At 43.7% G+C, this 23,602-nt stretch overlaps 1 protein-coding gene across 1 annotated transcript in view; it reads right to left on the bottom strand.

Moving 5' to 3' along the window:
- ccdc6b (coiled-coil domain containing 6b) overlaps positions 1–23,602 on the bottom strand; it is a 95,568-nt gene that overhangs the window by 28,785 nt on the left and 43,181 nt on the right. The window contains exons 2-5 of the mRNA XM_038774105.1: positions 16,602–16,751; positions 12,363–12,491; positions 2,146–2,249; positions 1,079–1,239 (exon numbers count right to left, since the gene is read on the bottom strand). Of these exons, the coding sequence (XP_038630033.1) occupies positions 1,079–1,239; positions 2,146–2,249; positions 12,363–12,491; positions 16,602–16,751 (544 nt within the window). The remainder of the gene's footprint in view (positions 1–1,078; positions 1,240–2,145; positions 2,250–12,362; positions 12,492–16,601; positions 16,752–23,602) is intronic.

Here is a 23,602-nt window from a genome sequence, read left to right on the forward strand (position 1 = left end):
GCTGGGGACTCGCGATTTTTGGGGTTGGGGTGGAGCCGGGAGTGCAGGAGGCGAAAGAGGCCGGTGTGCTGGCCTTTGCGTCCCTAGTAGCCCTTGGGACTTGCTACAGTGGAGGCCCCCAAGCGTGGAGACCTGGATCAATGACATGGCGGGTTTTATTAAGCTAGAGAAGGTCAAATTCGCCCTGAGATGATCGGTACAAGGGTTCTTTAGGCGGTGGCAACCTTTCCTCGACTTTCTGGCTCAACGATAGGGTACTGGGTCAGCAGCAGCAACCCGGGGGGGGGGGGGGGGGGGGGGGGGGACGTTGACTGTTTATTTAATTTAAATTTATTTTTAAGTTCTCTTGTTGTTTACTGCGTTTGGTGGGGTGGAGGGGGTGTGATACATGCGTTGATACGGTCTTGGGGGTGTTACAGTTATTATGGTGTTTTATTGTTGCTTTTCCTTGTTTGTTGTTATATTTTCTGTAAAAAATTCCAATAAAAATTATTTTAAAAAATATATATATTTACCAGATTTACTATAATCTAACTCGATCTTCATAGCTCAGAATTCATCAATAGGATTGATTCATTGTTAATTCAGCTCACACTTGAGACATGATAAACTTGCACCAAATTCAAGATGATTCAATATGTACTCAAAGAAAGGAATGGGACGTGCTGTTTCAGTCAGCTTGGTTACCATCCAAGCACTAATATAGTATCTCATTAGGGTAAAAAGTTCCTTCAATTTGGTCACAGCCCCAAATGAAGAACTCTGCTCCTGTACCATTGTGAGGGAGACTGCTAAATTAATGACAGAGTTATGCTAAAAGGTCCGTGTCACACCGGAGCAATTGGCTGAAGGCTTTAATCCTGTTAAGGTGAAATGATTTTGAATCCAGTCCACGAAGGGCACTATCTAATCCTGCGCATTAGCTAGTCCCTGAAAATGTGCTTCCCTTTGTAGCAGTCAGACAATTTTTTAAAACTAAAGCACACCATTGTTAAGAATCACTTGACAACAATGGAAACAGATAGTTGGAAAAATTATTCCCACCATCATGACATTTCAAATTTATGCTAGAACTTACGCTGTAACTGGGCAGCTCGAAGTTGCTTTTTTAGCCTCTCCACCTCGTTTTTCAAAAATCGTATATGTCGCATCATGTTTTCTGGTGAATCTATTTCCATGGAAATATCCCTGGGAGATGGAGGTGCTGACACAGGCTGATCTAGTTTCTCCTGTAAAATACTAAATAAACAAATACTTAGAAAATAAGCCACAATAGGTAGATTTTGATTTGAAAATAGAGTAACCAAACCTTAATTAATGGCTTGTACAGAAAAAAGGCCAATCAGTAACAGTTCCATTTTCATGGACAAGAAAATGTGGTAATATGTTAAATGCTTATAATTGATAATCAGACCCATTAATGCAACACTCAACAAAATATTGTTAAATTCAAAGAAGAATTGCCTATCCTGCAGGATGGGCACAAGGAATCATGTTCTCCACACACCTAGCTCATAAAGCACTGGAGACACCATGTGGTGTATGTGAAAATGTCATGTCCAGTCAAGCAGTGCCCCCAGAAAAGTGCTCGAGTGCTGTCAGCCCTGCAGAAACTACCACAATCTACACTGATTTGATAGTTTTGCTTTAACTTAAAATTCTGGCAAATAACCAGCACTAACTTGACCTTCATTTTCCCCAAGTACCCCTTCGCAAGGATTAGGCTAAATTGCATTTAATATTGCAAGAAAGACAACCCCATAAGGTAATCAACCTTTCTTCATTCCTTGCCCCTCAAAATGGAGGGCAATGGTTTACAAAATTCACTCTGTGGAGGCAAGAACATAAAATGGAGCGGGGAGGTTGTTTATTATAATAATAATAATAATAATAATAATAATAACTTATTGTCACAAGTAGGCTTCAATGAAGTTACTGTGAAAAGCCCCTAGTCGCCACATTCCGGCGCCTGTTCGAGGAGGCTGGAACGGAAATTGAACCCGTGCTGCTGGTCCTGTTCTGCATTACAAGCCAGTTGTCTTAGCCCACTGTGCTAAACCAGCCCCTAATGAGCATCTGCATGTTAATTACTTAATGGAATGCTCATGCAGTCCAAAAGTTAACAGTTTGCGTCAAGAAACTTACCGCTTTTCCGCTTCCAGTTTGTCCATCCGTTTCCATAATCGATTTACTAATGCTTCTTGTTCTTGTTCCAAGGTATTTTCAAGGTCAATTTTCTCATGTCTCAGCTATCCAAAAAAATGAAGCATTTTAATAAATACTTTGGCTCTTAGTAGAGTGCATATTATCAGAAAGATAAAATCTTACATTAACAATGCATTGCAAAGAAGGCGTTCACATTTATTAAAGCAGGCTATTTTCTGAGATGTATTACTGCAGTGCAGAGTTTTGATGGATAGTATTTATAATATTAATGCCCTGTTTGTAACTCAGACCTTATACCCAGAAAACTACTATTTTGTGTACAGAAAAAGATTTTCTTCCCTGGAAGGTGTGTACTTAAAAACGGAATATGATAGAACCTAGTAAGAGGTAAGAACACGATTAGACATCTGACCTAACAAAATACACAATTTTGGAACTTTTACACATTTAATTGAACAATTCTCGAATTTAAACTCAAGTCAACTGCAGACTGAGAAGGCAATTCAATTTAAAAAAATAATCACTTTAATAAACTGTCCTATGGCTGAACTCATTTTTCCACTGAGAATTAATTGTGCAAAGTTTACAATTTGCTTCACAAGGTAAAGACTGCAAAACAAAATTCTGCTTAATCTTTCATTCACCACTATTATCTGCTCATTCTCGTAAGTATACATATTGCATAAATAAATGCAATTTATTTGAATTGAATTAAAAATTCACAGTTGACTGATTTAAATTATCTGTTGGTAGTCACTGCCTACCACTGGTTACTCTTCTAGCTACAGCACTTCAGTTGATTTCCCATTCCAACTTTCATCGGCTTCCATTCCCCCCGTAGACCAACCTTCTCCTTGATTCCCTTGTCAACCAGCTCCTTACCATTTTTTTTCTTTCTTCCGAAGGCATCATTTCACCCATCCTCAAAACTATTATTCCTTCTCAAAAATTCTATACTCTACCTTCTAATTTCTTTAAATACCACCTCATTTCCAACCTCCCCAATTCCCCTCAAGTTCCTCAAGTGTATCAGCACCATTTAATACCTCATCAAATTCTGTTATCTGGTCAGCTCGTACCAGTTTCAACCTGCCATGACCCCAAAACTGCCTGTGCCAAATTCAATGACATTTTGTGTGCTTATGCCCAACATCAGTGTGCCATTCTGCACTGTATTGCTAAAAAAAAAGCATTTTTTTGTTGTGTACTCATCAGGACAATTCACAAGAATACCAAGTAAGGGAAGTAAAGAAATTCGCAAGAATACAAAGGTAATTGGAAATAGCAAATTTATAGCTTAAGAGAAGAGTGCACTGATTGATAACAAGTGGACTCTGGGTTAAGAGAGGCATCATGGAGAATGCACCAGTTGATGACTGACAATTAATTGCCAAGCACTGTTTTAAATTTAATACAGGCAGCTCTACTCTGATTGATCAAGGCATTGCCCTGAGTAATGAACCAGCAAATGCCTGTCACTTATTTTGTTCAGCTGAAATAGGCACAATGCAAGTACATGGTCTGTCTGCAAAGAATAGGACCATGTATTAATATATGCAACTCCCAGTTATGCAAATGCTGTGCACCCAACTGACAACTTTAAATTGGTTGTCTGTATAATTCTTAGCACACTGAGGATATTAAGCAAATGTTGTCCAATCGTGAAATCACATCTAATGTTGGACACTGTTTTGAGTTTTGCAAGCATGGGCTGGCTGGGTACAGTCTGTACTTTGCCTACTGCGAACAGCAGAACTGACATACTGTTTGATTTGATCCAGCAGTCATTGGGATGCGTGGCCTATATACCTAGCATCACTGGCACTGAAATTCATATACCACATTACTCATTTGTGTGATAGGCAGAACATCTTTGTGTCTTGATGGCATCATCCTGTTCACCATCATAGAATTTACAGTGCATGAGGCCATTTGGCCCATTGAGTCTGCTCAAGCCCCACACCTCCACACTATCCCACCTGACCTTTTTGGACACTAAGTGCAATTTAGCATGGCCAATCCACCTAATCTGCACATCTTTGGACTGTGGGAGAAAATCGGAGCACCGGGAGGAAACCCACGCAGACACAGGGAGAAAGTGCTGACCCTTGTGACAAAAAGCGATTTTCATTTCATTTCATGAGCACACACGTACAGCATTGCAAGTTTTGTAGGGTCTTCGCAAAAGTGATGGGGGGGCTGGTTTAGGACAGGGCTAAATAGCTGGCTTTTAAAGCAGACCAAGGCAGGCCAGCAGCACAGTTCAATTCCCATACCAGCCTCCCTGAACAGGCGCCGGAATGTGGTGACTAGGGGCTTTTCACAACTTCATTTGAAGCCTACTTGTGACATTAAGCGATTTTCATTTCATGTTTCACCATGTATGTGGAAAACCTGCTCAAAACAGATTGTAACAATTCGCTCAAATATGTGGTCAATTCACGTTGTGCCAAACTGGTCATAGATAAGATAGAGCTTAAGGGGACATCACTTGTGTGCATCTTAGGCTGCCCTTGTATACCCAGATGCAGCGACCATTGAGGTCAGATTCCACTATAATTATCACACAACAGCATATTGCTCTTACGCAAATCCAGCAAACCTTTTAAAATTTACTTTTGAGCAAGGCTGTTCACTTGTATTGAGCAGCAAATCCAATGGATAGGGATTTGGGCACACCATTAAGAATGAAGTGCATTACGTTGATATAGTCACGCTAGTTAAGGATGACAATTGCACCCCTGTCAGATTTAATAATGTGTATGTCTGGAGTGATCTTAAGGCCTCACAACTTTGCAAAACATTTGCGTTGCACGTGGAAATCAGACGGGTCATTCGAAATCACATGTGCGCTCCATCAGTCAGGTGTGATTTCAAGGATTTAGCAGATGGAGGTTTTTGGCAGGATAGTTGGGAGCAAAGGAGTTTGAATTCAGCTAATACTCCTTCCCGTTTGATTTGTAATACAGGCACCCCAAATTAAAACCATGTGCAAGGACAAACTGCTTGTTTTCGCCATCATCATTAACTTGTTCAGAGCTTTCAACACAACTGACCAACTCATCTTCTTGCATGTCCTTTTCTCTTCAATACATTGGCCCATATTCTGTCCATCTCAGATTACTCAGTATATTTTGTTCTATTCCAATTTGTGTCTAGTCACCTTCAGCTTTGCCTTTGGTCCTTTGTGTTCCTCATCTCATCACTGCCCATGAATGACTATGCTGACCAGCTGTCTTGAACAGCAGAGCAAACTGGACTGTGCCCACCGAGTGAACTGAATGTCAGACAAGCCATATATCAGATAGCCAATGTCATACTGACATTTTGTGACAAGATGAATCTTAATCCCTATATTCATAATCTTGAGTCAGCATTTTTGTATGTTTGCTAAAGATATCCAACTGCACCTATCCGCTATGATTGACATCATAAGTCAAAACGTTCAAGTTCAATAATGGCAAGATGAGCTCTGTCTCAAATATTCGTTCATTACTAGATAGTGAGAAGGAACTTATTATATTTCAAACCTTTTAGTTAATTAAGATACAGTGGATGTTGTGATTTAATCTGGAATTACGTTGTGGCTTAGAGTTAGTTGTTTGAAGTGGCATCAGGTTCCACACATACATTGATGACACCAAGTTCAACCTCACCATCATCTCTCATGATCTCTCTGTCAATTCGAAATTGTGAGGCTACTGGTCTGACATCCCATGTGCCTGAGCACAAATTTCCCCAAGTGACTATTGGGAAGATCAAAAGCCACTGTCATCGGTTCCCACCACTAACTCTGCTCCCTAGTTACTGACTCGATCCCTCTTCTCGGCACCTTTCTGGTGGCTGACCAAGACTATTCACAACCTTGGTTCCATTTCTGACCTTGAGATGAGCTTCTGACTGCAAGTCCACTAAGTTTAAGTTCACTTATTTCTATTTATTTCTACTTATCACCCTTTTTTTTTTAAAAGCAAACATTTTATTACATTTATGTTTTATAACAAAAGATGCAAATACACCACCCTAGCCAACATAGCTTATACAATCCCCAAGATCCTCCATCTCCTCTCACTCATCCCGCCTAAATTGAACTAAACTAAACTAACACCCCCTGCCCCCTTATTCCCTAACCCCCCCCCCCCCCACTTATTGTGTCTGCTAACAGTTTAATTGTCCCCGAAGAAGTCGATAAAGGCTGCCACCTCCGGACAATCCCCAACACTGATCCTCATGGCAAACTTAATTTTCTCAAGCCTGAGAAACCCTGCCATGTCGCTAACCCACACCTCCAATTTCGGGGGCTCCAAGTCCCTCCACGCTAATAGGATCCGTCTCCGGGCAACCGAGGAGGCAAAGCCAAAACGGCAGCCTATCGCACCTCCTGGTTCTTTCGCCACTCCAAAGATCGCCACTTTTGGACTCGGCGCCACCCTTGTTTTTAGCACCATGGACATGACATCGACAAATCCGTGCCAGAATCCCCTAAGCTTCGGACATTCCCAAATCATGTGGGCATGATTTGCGGGCCCTCCTGCACACCTCACACACCTGTCCTGTACCCCAAAAAACCTGCTCATCCGGGTCACCATCATGTGCGCCCGGTGAACCACCTTGAATTGTATTATGCTGAGCCCGGCACATGATGAGGACGTGTTGACTCCATTCAGTGCATCCTCCCAAGGACCTGCCGCTAGCTCATCTTCCCACTTGCGCTTTACCTCCTCTACCCGGGTTCCCTCCCACTCCATGAGCTTTATTTAAATTTTCGAGACCTTCCCTTCCCCCACTCCCATTTTTGAAGCTACCTTGTCCTGTATCCCCTGTGGTGGTAGAAGTGGAAAGTTTGAAACCTGCCTTTGCACAAAGTCCCTCACCTGCAGATAGCGAAACCCATTCCCACCCGGCAATTCAAACTCCTCTTCCAAATCCTGTAAAATTCCTTGAACCTATTCACCCACTGATGGGTCCAAGACCGTGTTGCCCCCTCTAACCTCACGCTTCTCATCTCCCTGGCCGCCTCACTTTTCCTGAGCTGGTGTGCTAGCATCCTACTGGCCTTCTCCCCATACTCATATACCACCCCCCTTGCCTTCCAATTGCCCCACCGCCTTCCCGGTGGATATCAGCCCAAACTCCATCTGCAGCTTCTGCCGCTCCTTCAACACTACCACCTCCGGGGCTTCAGAGTATCTTCTAGCCACCTGGAGTATTTCCCTAACCAGCCTATCCGCCTCTGCCCGCTCCACCTTATCCCTATGAGCCCATATCGAAATCAGCTCCTCCCTAACTACTGCCTTCAGCGCCTCCCATACTGTTGCAGCTGAAATCTCCCCGGTGTCATTTATCTCCAAATAATTCTGGATGGCCTCCCTCACGCGCCCGCACACCACTTCATCTGCTAACAGTCCTACATCTAATCTCCATTGTGGGTGCTGACCCCCCCTCCTTGCTCATCCGTAAATCCACCCAGTGGGGGGCATGGCCCAACACAACAATTGGCGAATACTCTGCATCCACCACCCCTGCCAGCAAGGCCCTATCCAAAACAAAAAAATCAATCCGGGAGTACACTTTGGGTACATGCGAGAAAAAAGAAAATTCCTTCGCCCTTGGTCATCCGAACCTCCACAGATCTATCCCCTCCCATAAACCCATTTAACTCCTCCCTGCCCTCGAAGTCGATCAATCCAGCCTCTGATCTATAACCGTATTAAAGTCCACCCCCGCTCTCTCCCCCATGATCAGCCGATGAGAGTCCAGGTCCGGGATCTTCCCCAGCACCCTCCTCAAACTCCACGTCTTCCCAGTTTGGTGCATAAATATTCACTAATACCACTAGCATCCCCTCCAGCTACCCGCTTACCATAACATACCTACCCCCGAATCCGCCACTATGCTCCCTACTTCGAATGCCACCCGCTTATTGAGCAGCACGGTAGCATGGTGGTTAGCACAATTGCTTCACAGCTCCAGGGTCCCAGGTTCAATTCCCGGCTTGGGTCACTGTCTGTGCGGAGTCTGCATGTTCTCCCTGTGTGTGCCTGGGTTTCCTCCGGGTGCTCTGGTTTCCTCCCACAGTCCAAAGATGTGGTTAGGTGGATTGGCCATGCTAAATTGCCCTGAGTGTCCAAAATTGCCCTTAGTGTTGGGTGGGGTTACTGGGTTATGGGGTAGTGTGGGGGTGTGGGCTTGGGTAGGGTGATCTTTCAAAAAAGAGCAGGTGCAGACTCGATGGGCCGAATGGCCTCCTTCTGCACTGTAAATTCTATGATCAGGATCGCTACCCCCCTAGTTTGAGTGTCCAGCCCCAAATGAAATACCTGCCCGACCCTCCCCTTCCTCAGCCTAGTCACACCCCTCAGGTGTGTCTCCGTAGCATTGACACATCAGCCTGCAAACTCTTCAAATGCACTCTAGAACCTGCCGAGATATCTGTGCTCCTCTAATTCTGATCTTTTGAGCATCCTGTTTTTTTTATATAAATTTAGTGTACCCAATTCATTTTTTCCAATTAAGGGGCAATTTAGCGTGGCCAATCCACCGAGCCTGCACATCTTTGGATTGCAGGGGCGAAATCCACGCAAACACGGAGCGAATGTGCAAACTCCACATGGACAGTGACCCAGAGCCAGGATCAAACCTGGGACCTCGGCGCCGTGAGGCTGCAGGGCTAACCCACTACGCCATCATGCTGCCCTGAGCATCCTGTTTTTAATTGTTCCACCATTGACAGTCATGCTTTCAACTGCCGAAGCAAAGTTCCCTTCTTAAACCTCTCCATCTCATCCAGTCTTTCCTCCTTTAAGGCACTCTTTAACATCTACTACTTTGACCAAGCATTATGGTCACATGCCCTCATATATGTGGTTTGGTGTCAAATTTTCTTTGATAATATTCTCGTACGGTACCATGGGATGTTTCACTGGAGTAAATACAAATGGCTGTTTCTGTTAGATCCTAAGTCCTCCTTGGGCAACTCGGAAGGTTTTTGCTGTCATTGGCAAGTAGTCAGTAGAGGTCTGTGATTGGCCATGGGCAGGAATAGTCTCTAACGATAGCAAGAAATTACTTTCTTAAAAAACAGGAAACAGCATTCCTATTTCTGTCTTCCTAGATGTAGGGTGGAACAAGGCTATTTGTTCATCCTCTTCGGCAGAAGAATTCCCAGTGTTCTACTGCAGGAATACGAGAGTAGCTTTTTTTAAGTAGGATTTGTTGGTACTGATATAGGGTTGGGTGTTTGAATTGGAACATAGAATATAGAACTGTATAGCACGGTACAGGCCCTTTGGCCCACGATGCCTATCCAATAACCGCTTGAAAGTTCCTAGTGTCCAACTCCACTACCATAGCTGGGAGTGTGGTCTACGCCCCAACCACTCTAGAACTGTACAGCACAGTACAGGCCCACGATGTTGGTCCGAACTCGTCTGAAACTAAGGAGAAATCAACCTACTCCCAATCATTCTAGTGCACTCCATATGCCTATCCAATAACTGCTTGAAAGTTCCTAAAGTGTCCGACTCCACTACCATAGCTGGGAGTGCATTCTACGCCCCAACCACTCTGAGTAAAATGTGGGCTAACCAAGGTCTTGTACAGTTGCAGCATAACCTCACGGCTCTTAAACTCAATCACCCTGTTAATAAATGCTAACACACTATAGGCTTTCTTCACGGCTCTATCCACTTGGGTAGCAACTTTCAGAGATCTATGGACATGAATTCCGAGATTTCTCTGCTCCTCCACATTCTTCAGAACCCTGATGTTAACCCTGTAATCCGCACTCAAATTTGTCCGAACAAAATGAATCACCTCACACATCAGGGTTAAACTCCATCTGCCATTTTTCAGCCAGGCTCTGCATCCTATCAATGTCTCTTTGCAGCCTACAACAGCCCTCCACATTATCCACTACTCTTGGTGTCATACGCAAATTTACTAACCTAACCTTCAATTCCTTCATCCAAGTCATTGATAAAAATCACAAATAGCAGAGTGTCCAGCACTGATCCCTGTGGTACACCGCTGATGACTGGGCTCCAGGATGAAAATTTACCATCTACCACCACCCTCTGTCTTCTATGTGATAGCCAGTTACTTATCCAATTGGCCATATTTCCCTCTATGCCATGCCTCCTTACTTTCTGCATGAGCCGACCATGGGGCACCTTATCATACGCCTTACTAAAATCCATGTATACAACATCAACTGCTCTACCTTCATCTATATATTTAGTTACCTCCTCAAAGAATACAATCCAACTTCTGAGGCAAGACTTACCCCTCACAAATTATTGCTGACTATCCTGGATTAAGCTATATCTTTCCAAATGAGCATAAATCCTATCCCTCAGGTCCCTTTCCAATAATTTACCTATGACCGAAGTGAGACTAACCGGCCTATAATTCCCAGGGTTGTACCTATTCCCTTTCTTGAACAAGGGGACAACATTTGCCTCTCTCCAGTCTTCTGGCACTATTCCTGTAGAAAGTGAGGACATAAAGATCAAAGCCAAAAGCTCTGCAATCTCATCCCTCACCTCCCAAAGAATCCGAGGATATATCCCATCAGGCCCAGGGGACTTATCTATCCTCAGGCTTCTCAAAATTTCTAACACATCTTCCTTTCGAATATCTACCTCTTCCAGCCTACCAGCCTGTATCCCACTATCCTCCTCAACAACATGGCCCCTCTCCTTTGTGAACACTGAAGAAAAGTATTCATTTAGGGCCTCTCCTATATCTTCAGACTCCATGCACACGTTCCCATTACTCTCCTTGACCGGCCCTAAATTCACCTGGGTCATTCTTTTATTCCTCACATAAGTGTAAAAAACCTTGGGGTTTTCCTTGATCCTTCCCGCCAAAGACTGCTCATGCCCCCTCCTAGCTCTCCTAAGCCCTTTCTTGAGCTCCTTCCTAGCTATCTTGTATCTCTCAAGTGCCCTTACTGAACCTTGTTTTCTCATCCTCACATAAGCCCCCTTCTTCCTCTTGACAAGACATTCAACCTCTTTTGTAAACCATTGTTCCCTCACTCGGCCATTTCCTCCCTGCCCGACAGGAACATACATATCAAGGACACGCAGTATTTGCTCCTTGAACAAGCTCCACATCTCAATTGTGCCTATCCCTGACAGTTCCTGTTTCCATCTTATGCTCCCCAATTCTTGCCTAATCACATTGTAATTACCCTTCCCCCAGTTATAAACCTTGCCCTGCCATATGTTCCTATCCCTCTCCATTGCTATAGTGAAAGTCACCAAATTGTGGTCACTATCTCCAAAGTGCTCTCCCACAACCAAATCTAACACTTGGCCCGGTTCATTACCCAGTACCAAATCCAATATGGCCCTGCCTCTTGTCGGTCTATCCACATATTGTGTGAGGAAACCCTCCTGCACACACTGGATAAAAACAGCCCCATCCAAAGTATTTGAATTATAGTGGCTCCAATCAATATTTGGAAAGTTAAAAGTCACACATGACAACTACCCTGTGACTACCGCACCTATCCAAAATATGCATTGCAATCTGTTCCTCCACATCTGTTACTCTTTGGGGGCCTATAGAAAACTCGTCACAATTGGAGTTCAGTGAAGAAAAGCAACAGGCAAGCAAGCAAAGAAAGTACTTCAGTCGGCACTCCTGCAGGCCCAATGGAACGTCTGCTCGCATTTCAGAAGCATTTACATAGCCAGAAGTCAGATCATTTGCTGTCTTCATCGAGCTTTCCAACTTAGAAAAGGAGTACAAGCAAGATTTGCAGCAGAGCTCTGGGTAAAGAGCAAGGGAGTGGGACTAATCGGACAGCTCTTATAAAGAGCTCGGATGGGTACAATGCGTCAAAGGACCTCTTTTTGCGTTATATGATTCTATAGCAGGGCGGTAATACTCAAGGTATTGGAATGTGAGGCAACCTGGATACAAAGGGTTTTCTAGCCACATTCCTGGGAAGCAGATGTGGGAGCAGAGGGCTCAATACTGACCGGTTCTCAGGAAGAAATGAGAGTTATGTTTGGAAATTTCATCCTAAGCATCTACCATGGCCATGCCATCACATTTACGGTCACGCAGTAAATTATTAAAAGGACAGATTTCATGTTTTTTAAAAAGTCCCAGGAACCAGAAAAGGATGTGAAACCAAAGCCACAAACCGAGCATACACTAACAACGGATGAAAAGATGCTAACCTGCTCAAGTGTAAATTGCTTGGAAAGTGTGTCATTCTCCAGTTTTTTGATCTTCTTCATCAGTTTGTTCACTTGAAACTCCTGTTCCTGCTCCAGTGTCTGCTCCAGTTCAGCCTTTTCATGCTGCAACTAAAAAGGGAAAAACAAGGGCAATGCAAGTGGCGAATAATGATGGAAGGTTTGGCATTCTGAAATTGGTAGCTGCACAGCAGTCATTTTATCAACCAGTATGCCCATGACAAAAGTTTTGCCTGACAAGAAACTGGAGTAGGTAGTCATGGGTTTTCTGACCATTTAACAGTTAAAGAATCATGAGATTAAATGCATTCCCTGCAGACAATGCACAGGATTTGGTGTGTAAATTCATAAAATTCTCCCTTGCTCTTTTTCAATCCGCTACTGGCCAACATGTTTACTTCAAAGAAAAAGTATAGTCATAAATGCATCTGAATGCTGCCTATGAAGGGAATAAATCATGTGCATAAAGCTGAGTTTACAGACAAAAGGCATATAAATACTATCATAGTGGCATCCATTTGATGCTATTTAAATTCAAGTGAATGAAAGGCCTGTCAAAGATAATACTCAAAATGCAGCAGTTTCTCCTTTGCCTTGTGCAGCTGAATTGTCCAACAGTTTAACTTTTTAAAATTAATTCTCTGCAACCCAACGTTTGTTGAGAGCATTGTTAAAGGTACTGGACTTCAATATACTTGAATGACCAGATTGCAGATTCGTCCGGTAGAAAGAAAGGGGCGGGGGGAGCTGCAGCACCGAGTGTTAGTCTCTCAAGTGGAGGAAACTTCAACTCAAAGACTGGATACAATTCCTTTGACTCAGCAGAGGCTGACGTTATGCAGAACATGTTTACAATAGCTTTATGGAATTTACCAACTAACAACTCTGCAGCACTGGACACATTCTTAGTGGCCATTACTGAAACATGGTTAAAGGATGGTCACGACTGGGAGTTAAATATCCGAGGGTATCAAACTATTCAGAAGGACAGAGTGGATGGTAAGGGAGATGGTGTTGCTCTGTTATTTAAGGATGACATCCGGGCAATAGTAAGGGATGACATCGGTGCTATGGAGGATAAGGTTGAATCCATTTGGGTGGAAATCAGGAATAGTAAGGCGAAAATGTCACCGATAGGGGTAGTCTATCGGCCACCAAATAGTAACGTTATGGTGGGGCAGGCAATAAACAAAGAAATAACTGATGCATGTAGAAATGGTACAGCAGTTATCATGGGGGATTTTAATCTACATGTCGATTGGTTTAACCAGGTCGGTCAAGGCAACCTTGAGGAGGAGTTTATAGAATGTATCCGCGATAGTTTCCTAGAACAGTATGTAATGGAACCTACGAGGGAACAAGCGGTCCTAGATCTTGTCCTGTGTAATGAGACAGGATTGATTCATGATCTCATAGTTAGGGATCCTCTCGGAAGGAGCGATCACAATATGGTGGAATTTAAAATACAGATGGAGGGCGAGAAGGTAAAATCAAATACTGGTGTTTTCTGTTTAAACAAAGGAGATTACAATGGGATGAGAGAAGAACTAGCTAAAGTAGACTGGGAGCAAAGACTTTATGGTGGAACAGTTGAGGAACAGTGGAGAACCTTCCAAGCGATTTTTCACAGTGCTCAGCAAAGGTTTATACCAACAAAAGGAAGGATGGTAGAAAGAGGGAAAATCGACCGTGGATATCTAAGGAAATAAGGGAAAGTATCAAATTGAAGAAAAAAGCATATAAAGTGGCAAAGATTGGTGGGAGACTAGAGGACTGGGAAATCTTTAGGGGGCAACAGAAAGCTACTAAAAAAGCTATAAAGAAGAGTAAGAGAGAGTATGAGAGTAAACTTGCTCAGAATATAAAAACAGACAGTAAAAGTTTTTACAAATATATAAAACAAAAAAGAGTGGCTAAGGTAAATATTGGTCCTTTAGAGGATGAGAAGGGAGTTTTAATAATGGGAGATGAGGAAATGGCTGAGAAACTGAACAGGTTTTTTGGGTCGGTCTTTACAGTGGAAGACACAAATAAAATGCCAGCGACTGATAGAACTGAGGCAATGGCAGGTGAGGACCTTGAGAGGATTGTTATCACTAAGGAGATAGTGATGGGCAAGCTAATGGGACTAAAGATAGACAAGTCTCCTAGCCCTGATGGAATGCATCCCAGAATGCTAAAAGAAATGGCTAGGGAAATTGCAGATGCACTAATGATGATTTACCAAAATTCACTAGACTCTGGGGTGGTCCCAGTGGATTGGAAATTAGCAAACGTGACACCACTGTTTAAAAAAGGAGGTAGGCAGAGGGCAGGAAATTATAGGCCAGTGCGCTTAACTTTGGTAGTAGGGAAGATGCTGGAATCTATCATCAAGGAAGAAATAGCGAGGCATCTGGATAGAAATTGTCCCATTGGGCAGACGCAGCATGGGTTCATAAAGGGCAGGTCATGCCTAACTAATTTAGTGGAATTTTTTGAGGACATTACCAGTGCAGTAGATAACGGGGAGCCAATGGATGTGGTATATCTGGATTTCCAGAAAGCCTTTGACAAGGTGCCACACAAAAGGTTGCTGCATAAGATAAAGATGCATGGCATTAAGGGTAAAGTAGTAGCATGAATAGAGGATTGGTTAATTAATAGAAAGCAGAGTGGGGATTAATGGGTGTTTCTCTGGTTGGCAATCAGTAGCTAGTGGTGTCCCTCAGGGATCCGTGTTGGGCCCACAATTGTTCACAATTTACATAGATGATTTGGAGTTGGGGACCAAGGGCAATGTGTCCAAGTTTGCAGATGACACTAAGATGAGTGGTAAAGCGAAAAGTGCAGAGGATACTGGAAGTCTGCAGAGGGATTTGGATAGGTTAAGTGAATGGGCTAGGGTCTGGCAGATGGAATACAATGTTGAAAAATGTGAGGTTATCCATTTTGGTAGGAATAACAGCAAACGGGATTATTATTTAAACGATAAAATATTAAAGCATGCCGCTGTGCAGAGAGACCTGGGTGAGCTAGTGCATGAGTCACAGAAAGTTGGTTTACAGGTGCAACAGGTGATTAAGAAGGCAAATGGAATTTTGTCCTTCATTGCTAGAGGGATGGAGTTTAAGACTAGGGAGGTTATGTTGCAATTGTATAAGGTGTTAGTGAGGCCACACCTGGAGTATTGTGTTCAGTTTTGGTCTCCTTACTTGAGAAAGGACATACTGGCACTGGAGGGTGTGCAGAGGAGATTCACTAGGTTAATCCCAGAGCTCAAGGGGTTGGATTATGAGGAGAGGTTGAGTAGACTGGGACTGTACTTGTTGGAATTTAGAAGGATGAGGGGGGATCTTATAGAAACATTTAAAATTATGACGGGAATAGATAGGATAGATGCGGGCAGGTTGTTTCCACTGGCTGGTGAAAGCAGAACTAGGGGACATAGCCTCAAAATGAGGGGAAGTAGATTTAGGACTGAGTTTAGGAGGAACTTCTTCACCCAAAGGGTTGTGAATCTATGGAATTCCTTGCCCAGTGAAGCAGTTGAGGCTCCTTCATTAAATGTTTTTAAGGTAAAGATAGATAGTTTTTTGAAGAAAAAAGAGATTAAGGGTTATGGTGTTCGGGCCGGAAAGTGGAGCTGAGTCCACAAAAGATCAGCCATGATCTCATTGAATGGCGGAGCAGGCTCGAGGGGCCAGATGGCCTACTCCTGCTCCTAGTTCTTATAAAAAAAATTTTTTAAAATTAAGACAACTTCTGCCAACACAGTCTAGGGGAGTTGGTCAAAAATTCTGATGTGCATCTGTTCCTTTGAATAGTATGTATGTCAGATAAACTTTTCAAAATATGGGAAGGAACTAGTTTACTGATGACTGATGCCACATTCTAACAAAAGAACATACATATGCTGCTGGGGAAATAAACTATACATGTATAGCTTGTGGGATTTAATTCTAGAATAATACCCATGATTTGTGCTCTGACTTACCCATGAGTAGATTCATCGGTGGAATACAGGTGAGGAAAAAACATTTGTTCAAGTTTGAAATGCATGTATGTTAAACTTAAAAAGGGAAAATCTGATTGCATACTGTCTGAAATACATGTTATTCATGTGCCGCCACTCATGCGATTTATTTCAAATACGTTTCTGTGCTTAGCTTTAATTATTGGACATTTTGAAATCAAGTTTCTCCCAAATCAGGGCATACTAAAGATCTGATATGCCTCTACCTGCATCAGCTTGCGGGAGAGTTCATTTGTGAGAAATTCTTCTTCTTTCTCATAATTTACAGCCAGTGTTTCCTTTTCTTTTTGCAAAGCTTGAATCTTCTTAAACAAGGTATTACTGATAAACTCTTCCTCCTGTTCGGCCCTTGCTTGCTGCAGAATAAAGGAAAAAATTATTAAGAATACTTAATCAATTATTTGAGGTAATTGGAGATAAATGATCATGGTTAAAACACCTTTGTCCTGAAGGAGATGTTTAAAAACTTAAAGGCCAACTTTATTGACTCTTGCTCCCAGCGAATGCCCTTGGCACAAAGGGCAGCCATTTTGTCAGCTCGCTGCCCTTTCACAGCTACCTGGAGCATCCATGGCAGACTACAGAGGAGGTCCTGCTCCTGTTACACATCACATCAAAGCGGTTAAGGCAGGAAGCCACATTCCCAGTTTCATAGAACAAATACAGCAGAGGAACAGGCCCTTCGGCCCCCCCCAAGCCTGCGCCGACCATGGTACCTGCCTAAACCGTATGCAATTACGGAGTCCGTGCCCTTAAATGCTGCTATCGTTCCTGGGTCAGAGGGGTTGACTCGCAATAGGTCAGAATGGAGGGGGGTTTGGGTAGAGGGTCGGGGCTGAAGGCACTAGCGGCAACGACATTCCCGGGGAGATCCTCAGGGAGTCCGGTAGCAATAGCTTTGTTGAGAAATTGGAGGCAGTTTTGACAGCACTTCGGGTTGGGGGCAGGGTCAAGGGAAATGCCGATTCGGGGGAACCAATGATTTGAGCTAAGGAAGTGAGATGGAAATTTTCGGAGCTGGGAGAAGAAAGGATTTGCTTTGATTTATTATTGTCACATGTATTAGTATACAGTGAAACGTATTGTTTCTTGCATGCTGTACAAACAATGCATACCGTACACAGGGAAAGAAGGAGACTGCAGAATATAATGTTAGTTATAGCAAGGTGTAGAGAAAAGATCAACTTAATACAAGGTAGGACCATTCAAAAGTCTGATGGCAGTAGGGAAGAAGCTGTTCTTGAGACGGTTGGTACGTGACCTCAAACTTTGACGGAAGAAGGTAGAAGAGTGTATGTCCGGGGTGCGTGGGGTCTTTAATTATACTGGGTGCCTTTCTGAGGCAGTGGGAATTATAGAGAGTCAATGGATGGGAGGCTGGTTTGCGTGATGGACTGGGCTACATTGACAACCTTTTGTAGTTTCCTGCAGTCTTGGGCAGAGCAGGCTCCATACCAAGCTGTGATACAACCAGAAAGAACGCTTTCTATGGTGCATCTGTAAAATTTGGTGAGAGTCTTAGCTGACATGCCAAATTTCCTTAGTCTTCTGGGAAAGTAGTTGTTGGTGGGCTTTCTTCACTATAGGGTCAGCATGGAGGGGGACCAGGACAGGCTTTTGGTGATCCGTACACCTAAAAACTTGAAGCTCTTGACCCTTTCTACTTCGTTCCCATTGATGTAGACAGGGGCATGTTCTCCACTACGTTTCCTGAAGTCGATGACAATCTACTTTGTTTTGTTGATATTGAGAGAGATTATTGTCGTCGCACCCGTTCACCAAATTCTCTTATCTCATTCCTGTACTCTGTCTCGTCATTGTTTGAAATCCGACCCATTACGGTGGTGTCATCGGCAAATTTGAAAATCGAGTTGGAGTGAAATTTGGCCACAGTCATAGGTGTATAAGGAGTATAGTCGGGGGCTGAGGACACAGCCTTGTGGGGCACCGGTGTCGAGTATGATCGTGGAGGAGGTGTTGTTGCCTATCTTTACTGACTGTGGCCTGTGGGTTAGAAAGTTCAGGATCCAGTCACAGAGGGAGGAGCCAAGGCCAAGGCTTCTGGGGTGGAGGGCTCGCTCTCGCTGACCTCTTGCTCAAAGCGGGCATTGAATGCGTTGAGCTCATCAGGGAGGGATGCGTTGGAGCCGACGATTTTACATGCCTTCATCTTGCAGCCCGTTATGTCTTGCAGGCCTTGCCATAGACGGCGGGGATCCGTGTAGCTCGCCTGGGACTCGAGCTTGGTCCGGTACTGTCTTTTGGCATCTTTGATGATTTCTTTAGATCATATCTGGCTTTCTTGTAGAGGTCAGGGCTGCCTGACTTGAACACCTCAGATCTAGACTTCAGCAAGCAGTGGATATCCCTGTTCATCCAGGGTTTCCGGTTGGGAAACACGCGGATTTGCATTTTTGGCACACAGTCTTCTATAGTCTTACTAATGAAGTGGCGTACTCGTTCCGGCTGGTCACAAGAGTTTTTAAATACTGACCAGTCCACTGATTCTAAGAAATTAGGACACTAAAAGATTTGTTTCTTGGGGGTCGTTTTGCAGGCTTGAAGGAGCTGGGAGCAAATTATGGGCTGGAGCAGGGGGGAAATATTTAGATACATGCAGGTTCGAAACTCTGCCAGAAAGGAGATACAGAGCTTCCCAGTAGAGCCGGCTTCCACATTGCTGGAGGAGGTGCTGACGACAGGGACTGGAGAAGGGGGTAGTATCGGCGGTTTACGGGGCTATTTTGGAAGAGGAGAAGGCACCGCTAGAAGGGATCAAGGCAAAGTGGGAGGAAGAGTTGGGAGAGAGTATGGAGGAAGGGTTCTGATGTGAGGTGCCCCCGGAGGGTGAACGCCTCCACCTCGTGTCTGAGGTTGGGGCTGATACAGCTACAGCTGAAGGTGCTGTATAGAGCGCACCTTACAAGGGCGAAGATCAGCTGGCACTTTGAGGAGGTGGAAGATGTATGTGACCGTTGTTTGGGGGGGGGGGGGGGGGGGGGGGGGGGGGGGGCGGCGCGCAAACCACGTTCATATGTTTTGGTCCTGTCCAAAGCTGGAGGATTACTGGAAGGAGATGTTTAGGGCAATCTCTAAAGTGATGCACGTGAAACTGGACCTGGGCCCTCGGGAGGCCATATTCGGGGTGTCGGACCAGCTGGGGTTGGAAGTGGGCGCGGAGGCAGGTGTTGTAGCCTTTGCCTCGTTGATCGCTCAAAAGCGGATCCTGTTAGGGTGGAGATCAACCTCTCCAAACTGTGCCCTGGCCCGGGGGGGGGGGCATCTGCTGGAATTCCTGACACTTGAAAAGGTCAAATTTGAACTGAGGGGAAGGATGGAGGGGTTCTACAATTCATGGACGTTTTTCATTATGCACTTTTGAGAATTGGATCACATCGAACATTAGAGGAGTTGGGGGCTGGGGGGAGGGGGACTATATGTGCTAATGGTGACTATGGGTGATTCCGGATTCTCTTTTGTCATTTGTTTATGTTCACATGCGGGTAAAGTTTAGGGGTTTTGTGGGAGGATGGGATCATTGTTTTTGATATGGGGATTGACATGACATTCGTCACTGATTGCTGTTTATTGTTGGGTTTAAATCTGGGAGGAAATGTGAAAAAGGAGAATAAAAAAATTTTTTTAATTTTTTTTTAAAAAGTTAATTCCATATGTCATGTCTCTCAACCAGTATAAACAATGGTTTCTGAATGATGGCAAGTTAATGATAAACCAGAAGTAAAATAGAACTATTGCTTCAAACAATTAATCAATGATAAACAACTCAAGTCACTTTGTGTTTGACACCAAATGTGTAAAAACCAAATCCTTAATTTAAGTTGGCTCTCTTGGTTCCAGTGTAAACACACTTCTCATGAAATCATAGAAAACCAAACCGACCCAAAGTATTTCACGATATGTGAAGGATCATTTAAAAGTTTATAAAAATTAAAGAATCTCCCGAGTTGGACCATCCAATTATCTTTTATTATGAACAAAGTTACAATTTTCAGGTCAGATTAAGTTGCATATCCAGCTGCTGAGCTAAGTTTACACGCTACCTTTGCTGTCTCCTGTTCAATTCTAATTCCTCTCCAAGACTAGTGCACAATTAGTCCAAGATTAGTTCTCTTTGGCTCCAAATCTCTCTCCCTACAAGTCTTCACTCCCGGTCCGGTCTTTTTGTGTCACAATCTCGCTCTCACACATTCCTTTCCTTACATATTCAACCTCCCACATTCTACCTTCTGGAAATTTGGTGTCACACTGCAGCTGTTCACCTATTGCCGACATGCTTGCTGACCTATCCTGATTCCTGGTTAAAGCAATGTCGCGATTGAAAATTCTCATCCTCGTAAAAGACCAGCCAGGGTTTCACCTCTTCCTATCTCTGCAATCTCCTCCAGCCCTTCAACAGCAGTGATAGTGGCACTTATCCGATTCTAGCATCGGTCACCCCCAATTTTAATTGCATCACCACTGCGGACCATGCCTTCAGGTGCGAGACCCCAAAGCACGAGAAATCACTCTCCAAACCAGCAGACCTTTTTTTCTCTCTTCCCTTCTTCCCAGCATTCCTTAAATCTTTCTGACTAAGCTTTTGGCCACCTGCCCTGATGTCTTCTTATGAAGTTCAATATTCAATATTTGCTTGATTACGGTCCTGAGAAACACCTTGGTGCCTTTAACATAACATGTTCAATGAAAATCGAAGATTTTATTGCTGAACCGAGGGTGAAAACCCAATATACGAAGACTGAAAGAGCTTGCATTTAGATAGCACCTTCCACAACCTCATTATTTTGCCAGAGCCAAGTAGATCTGAATGTAGTCATTGTTGCAATGTAAGAAATCTTGTACATATCACCACAATTTGTTTTCTTGGTGGGGCTGGCAGGGAGGTAATTCTTGGCCAGGACACTGGGAGAACTCCTGCTCATCTCAAATAGGTTCAGGTGCTGGCAGGGAGGCAATTCGTGGCCAGGACACTGGGAGAACCCCTCTGCTCATCTCAAATAGCTTCTGGAGATCTTTCAAATCTCATCCAAAAGGCAGCATCTGTAACAGTACCAGACTGGATTTTCAGCCTAAATTGTGTGTTTCCTTGTCTGATGGGAAGGCTGAAAACTTAACATTGTGACTCAGGAGCAAAAGTACAACCACAACGGATATCAAATACTCTCCTTGAATTTAGGTTGGCCTGCTTGCTAGCAACGCATCCGTCTTGAACTATGGATCCTTTTCCAAAAGTGTCTGCCATGTGATATTTTTCTTAATTTCAGAAGCAAATACAAACATTCCTTCCTGCATTCAATATTTTCACACAGCTAGTCTTCTCCGATTTTCAGAATGAAAATAATTATATTCGGAACAGAGAATGAACAGGTTATGTTTGAATCCATTGTAGGTTAAAATTTACATGCCTGAAAATAGAGTGGGATTGATGAGCTGAATACATCTCATTCCATACTTGGTATTTTCTAAGTAAATATTTCATCAGAAAGTAAATGGGTGACCCAGCTCTCGTTTTTCTCAACTAAGACAAACATGGAATCACGTGCTCTAGCAGACGCATCTCATCTGCACCAGTCAGTGTAACTGGAATAGCTTTTATGCTGTTTTACCCACAGTGCTAATTTACATAAATAAGCTGCTGTCTGAATTTGTTGCTTACTCAAAAGCCAAATAGATTTTCAATTGAATTTACATCAACAAAGGTGTACGCACTAAATAATTCTCCAAATGATACACAAAATACTGATCATCTTTCAAGGTAATGTAGTCAAAGGTTTGCAGATCACATCTAATAAATGCTTACAAATTAGAATATAAAATGCTCAGCCATGACTACATACACTTCTACCTGTCCTGTTGGCTTGTGAAATGATTTTCACAATCAAATGAAAAGTAAAGTCCACTCCACTGTTAATTTCAGTGCAATTTCCACTCTGGTTATCAGGTATCATCTTCCTGATTTAATTCAAGTCCCATCGACCCGGCTAAATGAATGTAAACTATTTCACAACATTACTCTAACAAGACCATAGGAGCTTGCTGAGGGCCTGGACAACATTTATCCCTTAAGCAACACCATTAAAACAAGTTAACTGGTCATTTGTCACTTTCCTGAGATAAATACTCCTGAGATGGGAGGTTGGTTAGCTCAGTTGGTTGGACGGCTGGTTTGCGATGGAGAGTGATGCCAACAGCACGGATTCAATTTCTCTGCTGGCTGAGGCTAACTTCTCAACTTTGGCCCTTAAGGTGTGGTGATCCTCAGGTTAAATCACTACCTCAAAGGGGAGAGCAGCCTCTAGCTCCTCTAAGACTATGGCAACTTTCCCTCCTGAGATGTAGGAACTTGAGATCTGCAAATTAGAATCAGTTGGGATTTTCTATTCCCACTGGTAGCACACTCCCATCTGCGGATATCCAGGCAGCATGGGGTGGTTTCAATGTGAAATCCCATTGACAAGCGGCAGGTAGGGAGAATCCCACAGCCAGCGATTGGCCGAGAAGCATGCGGCTGGGGGACTGTAGAATACCGTCCCTTATGTTGGTCGTAGACGAGCCAACTTATTGCAGTAATGCATCACTATTTCCATAACTAGACATTGGATTAAGGTTTTAAACCAAAAGCTGGACTATATGTATCTAGACGCATCCAACAAGTACGCTCAAATGATAAACACAAACACTACGAGCAAGGATGTAAGCAAACATCTAGATACGGCAGGATTTTTTAAAGTGCATGTCACAAAGTGGGGTGGGGGAAAATCACTGGCAGGTGGGTCACGGGCAGGTGTCCGGGGAGGGGAGGGGGCTTCACGGAGTGATTGATGTCGTCATTCCACGGTGGCTCCGATTGTGGACGAAGTGCCCAACGGCCACTACTGGCTTTTACATTGAGAATGAAAATAAATGAGGCTGTGGGGAATCTTACGGCCATAAGCAGCAGCAGAGAAAATGTCACATGCCCTGCAGACACGCTTGACGTCAAGCGTCTCGGTTCGTGCTTTTGCCGCCAAATCATGGAGCAGAGTTGCTTCCATTTTCTAGCTGCTGGCAAGAGGACTGTGAAGATGGATCATTTCCTTAAAGAAAGAGAGTCAGAGACTCAAATAGGCAGTGTACCTACTGGACAGGATGTCACAACAGAATCTGCTGGAGAGAGCTGCTCAGAGTGCAAGGCATGTCGGAGCAGTGC

This window comes from Scyliorhinus canicula, chromosome 16, assembly GCF_902713615.1.
Source record: "Scyliorhinus canicula chromosome 16, sScyCan1.1, whole genome shotgun sequence".
NCBI classification, from domain to species: domain Eukaryota; kingdom Metazoa; phylum Chordata; class Chondrichthyes; order Carcharhiniformes; family Scyliorhinidae; genus Scyliorhinus; species Scyliorhinus canicula.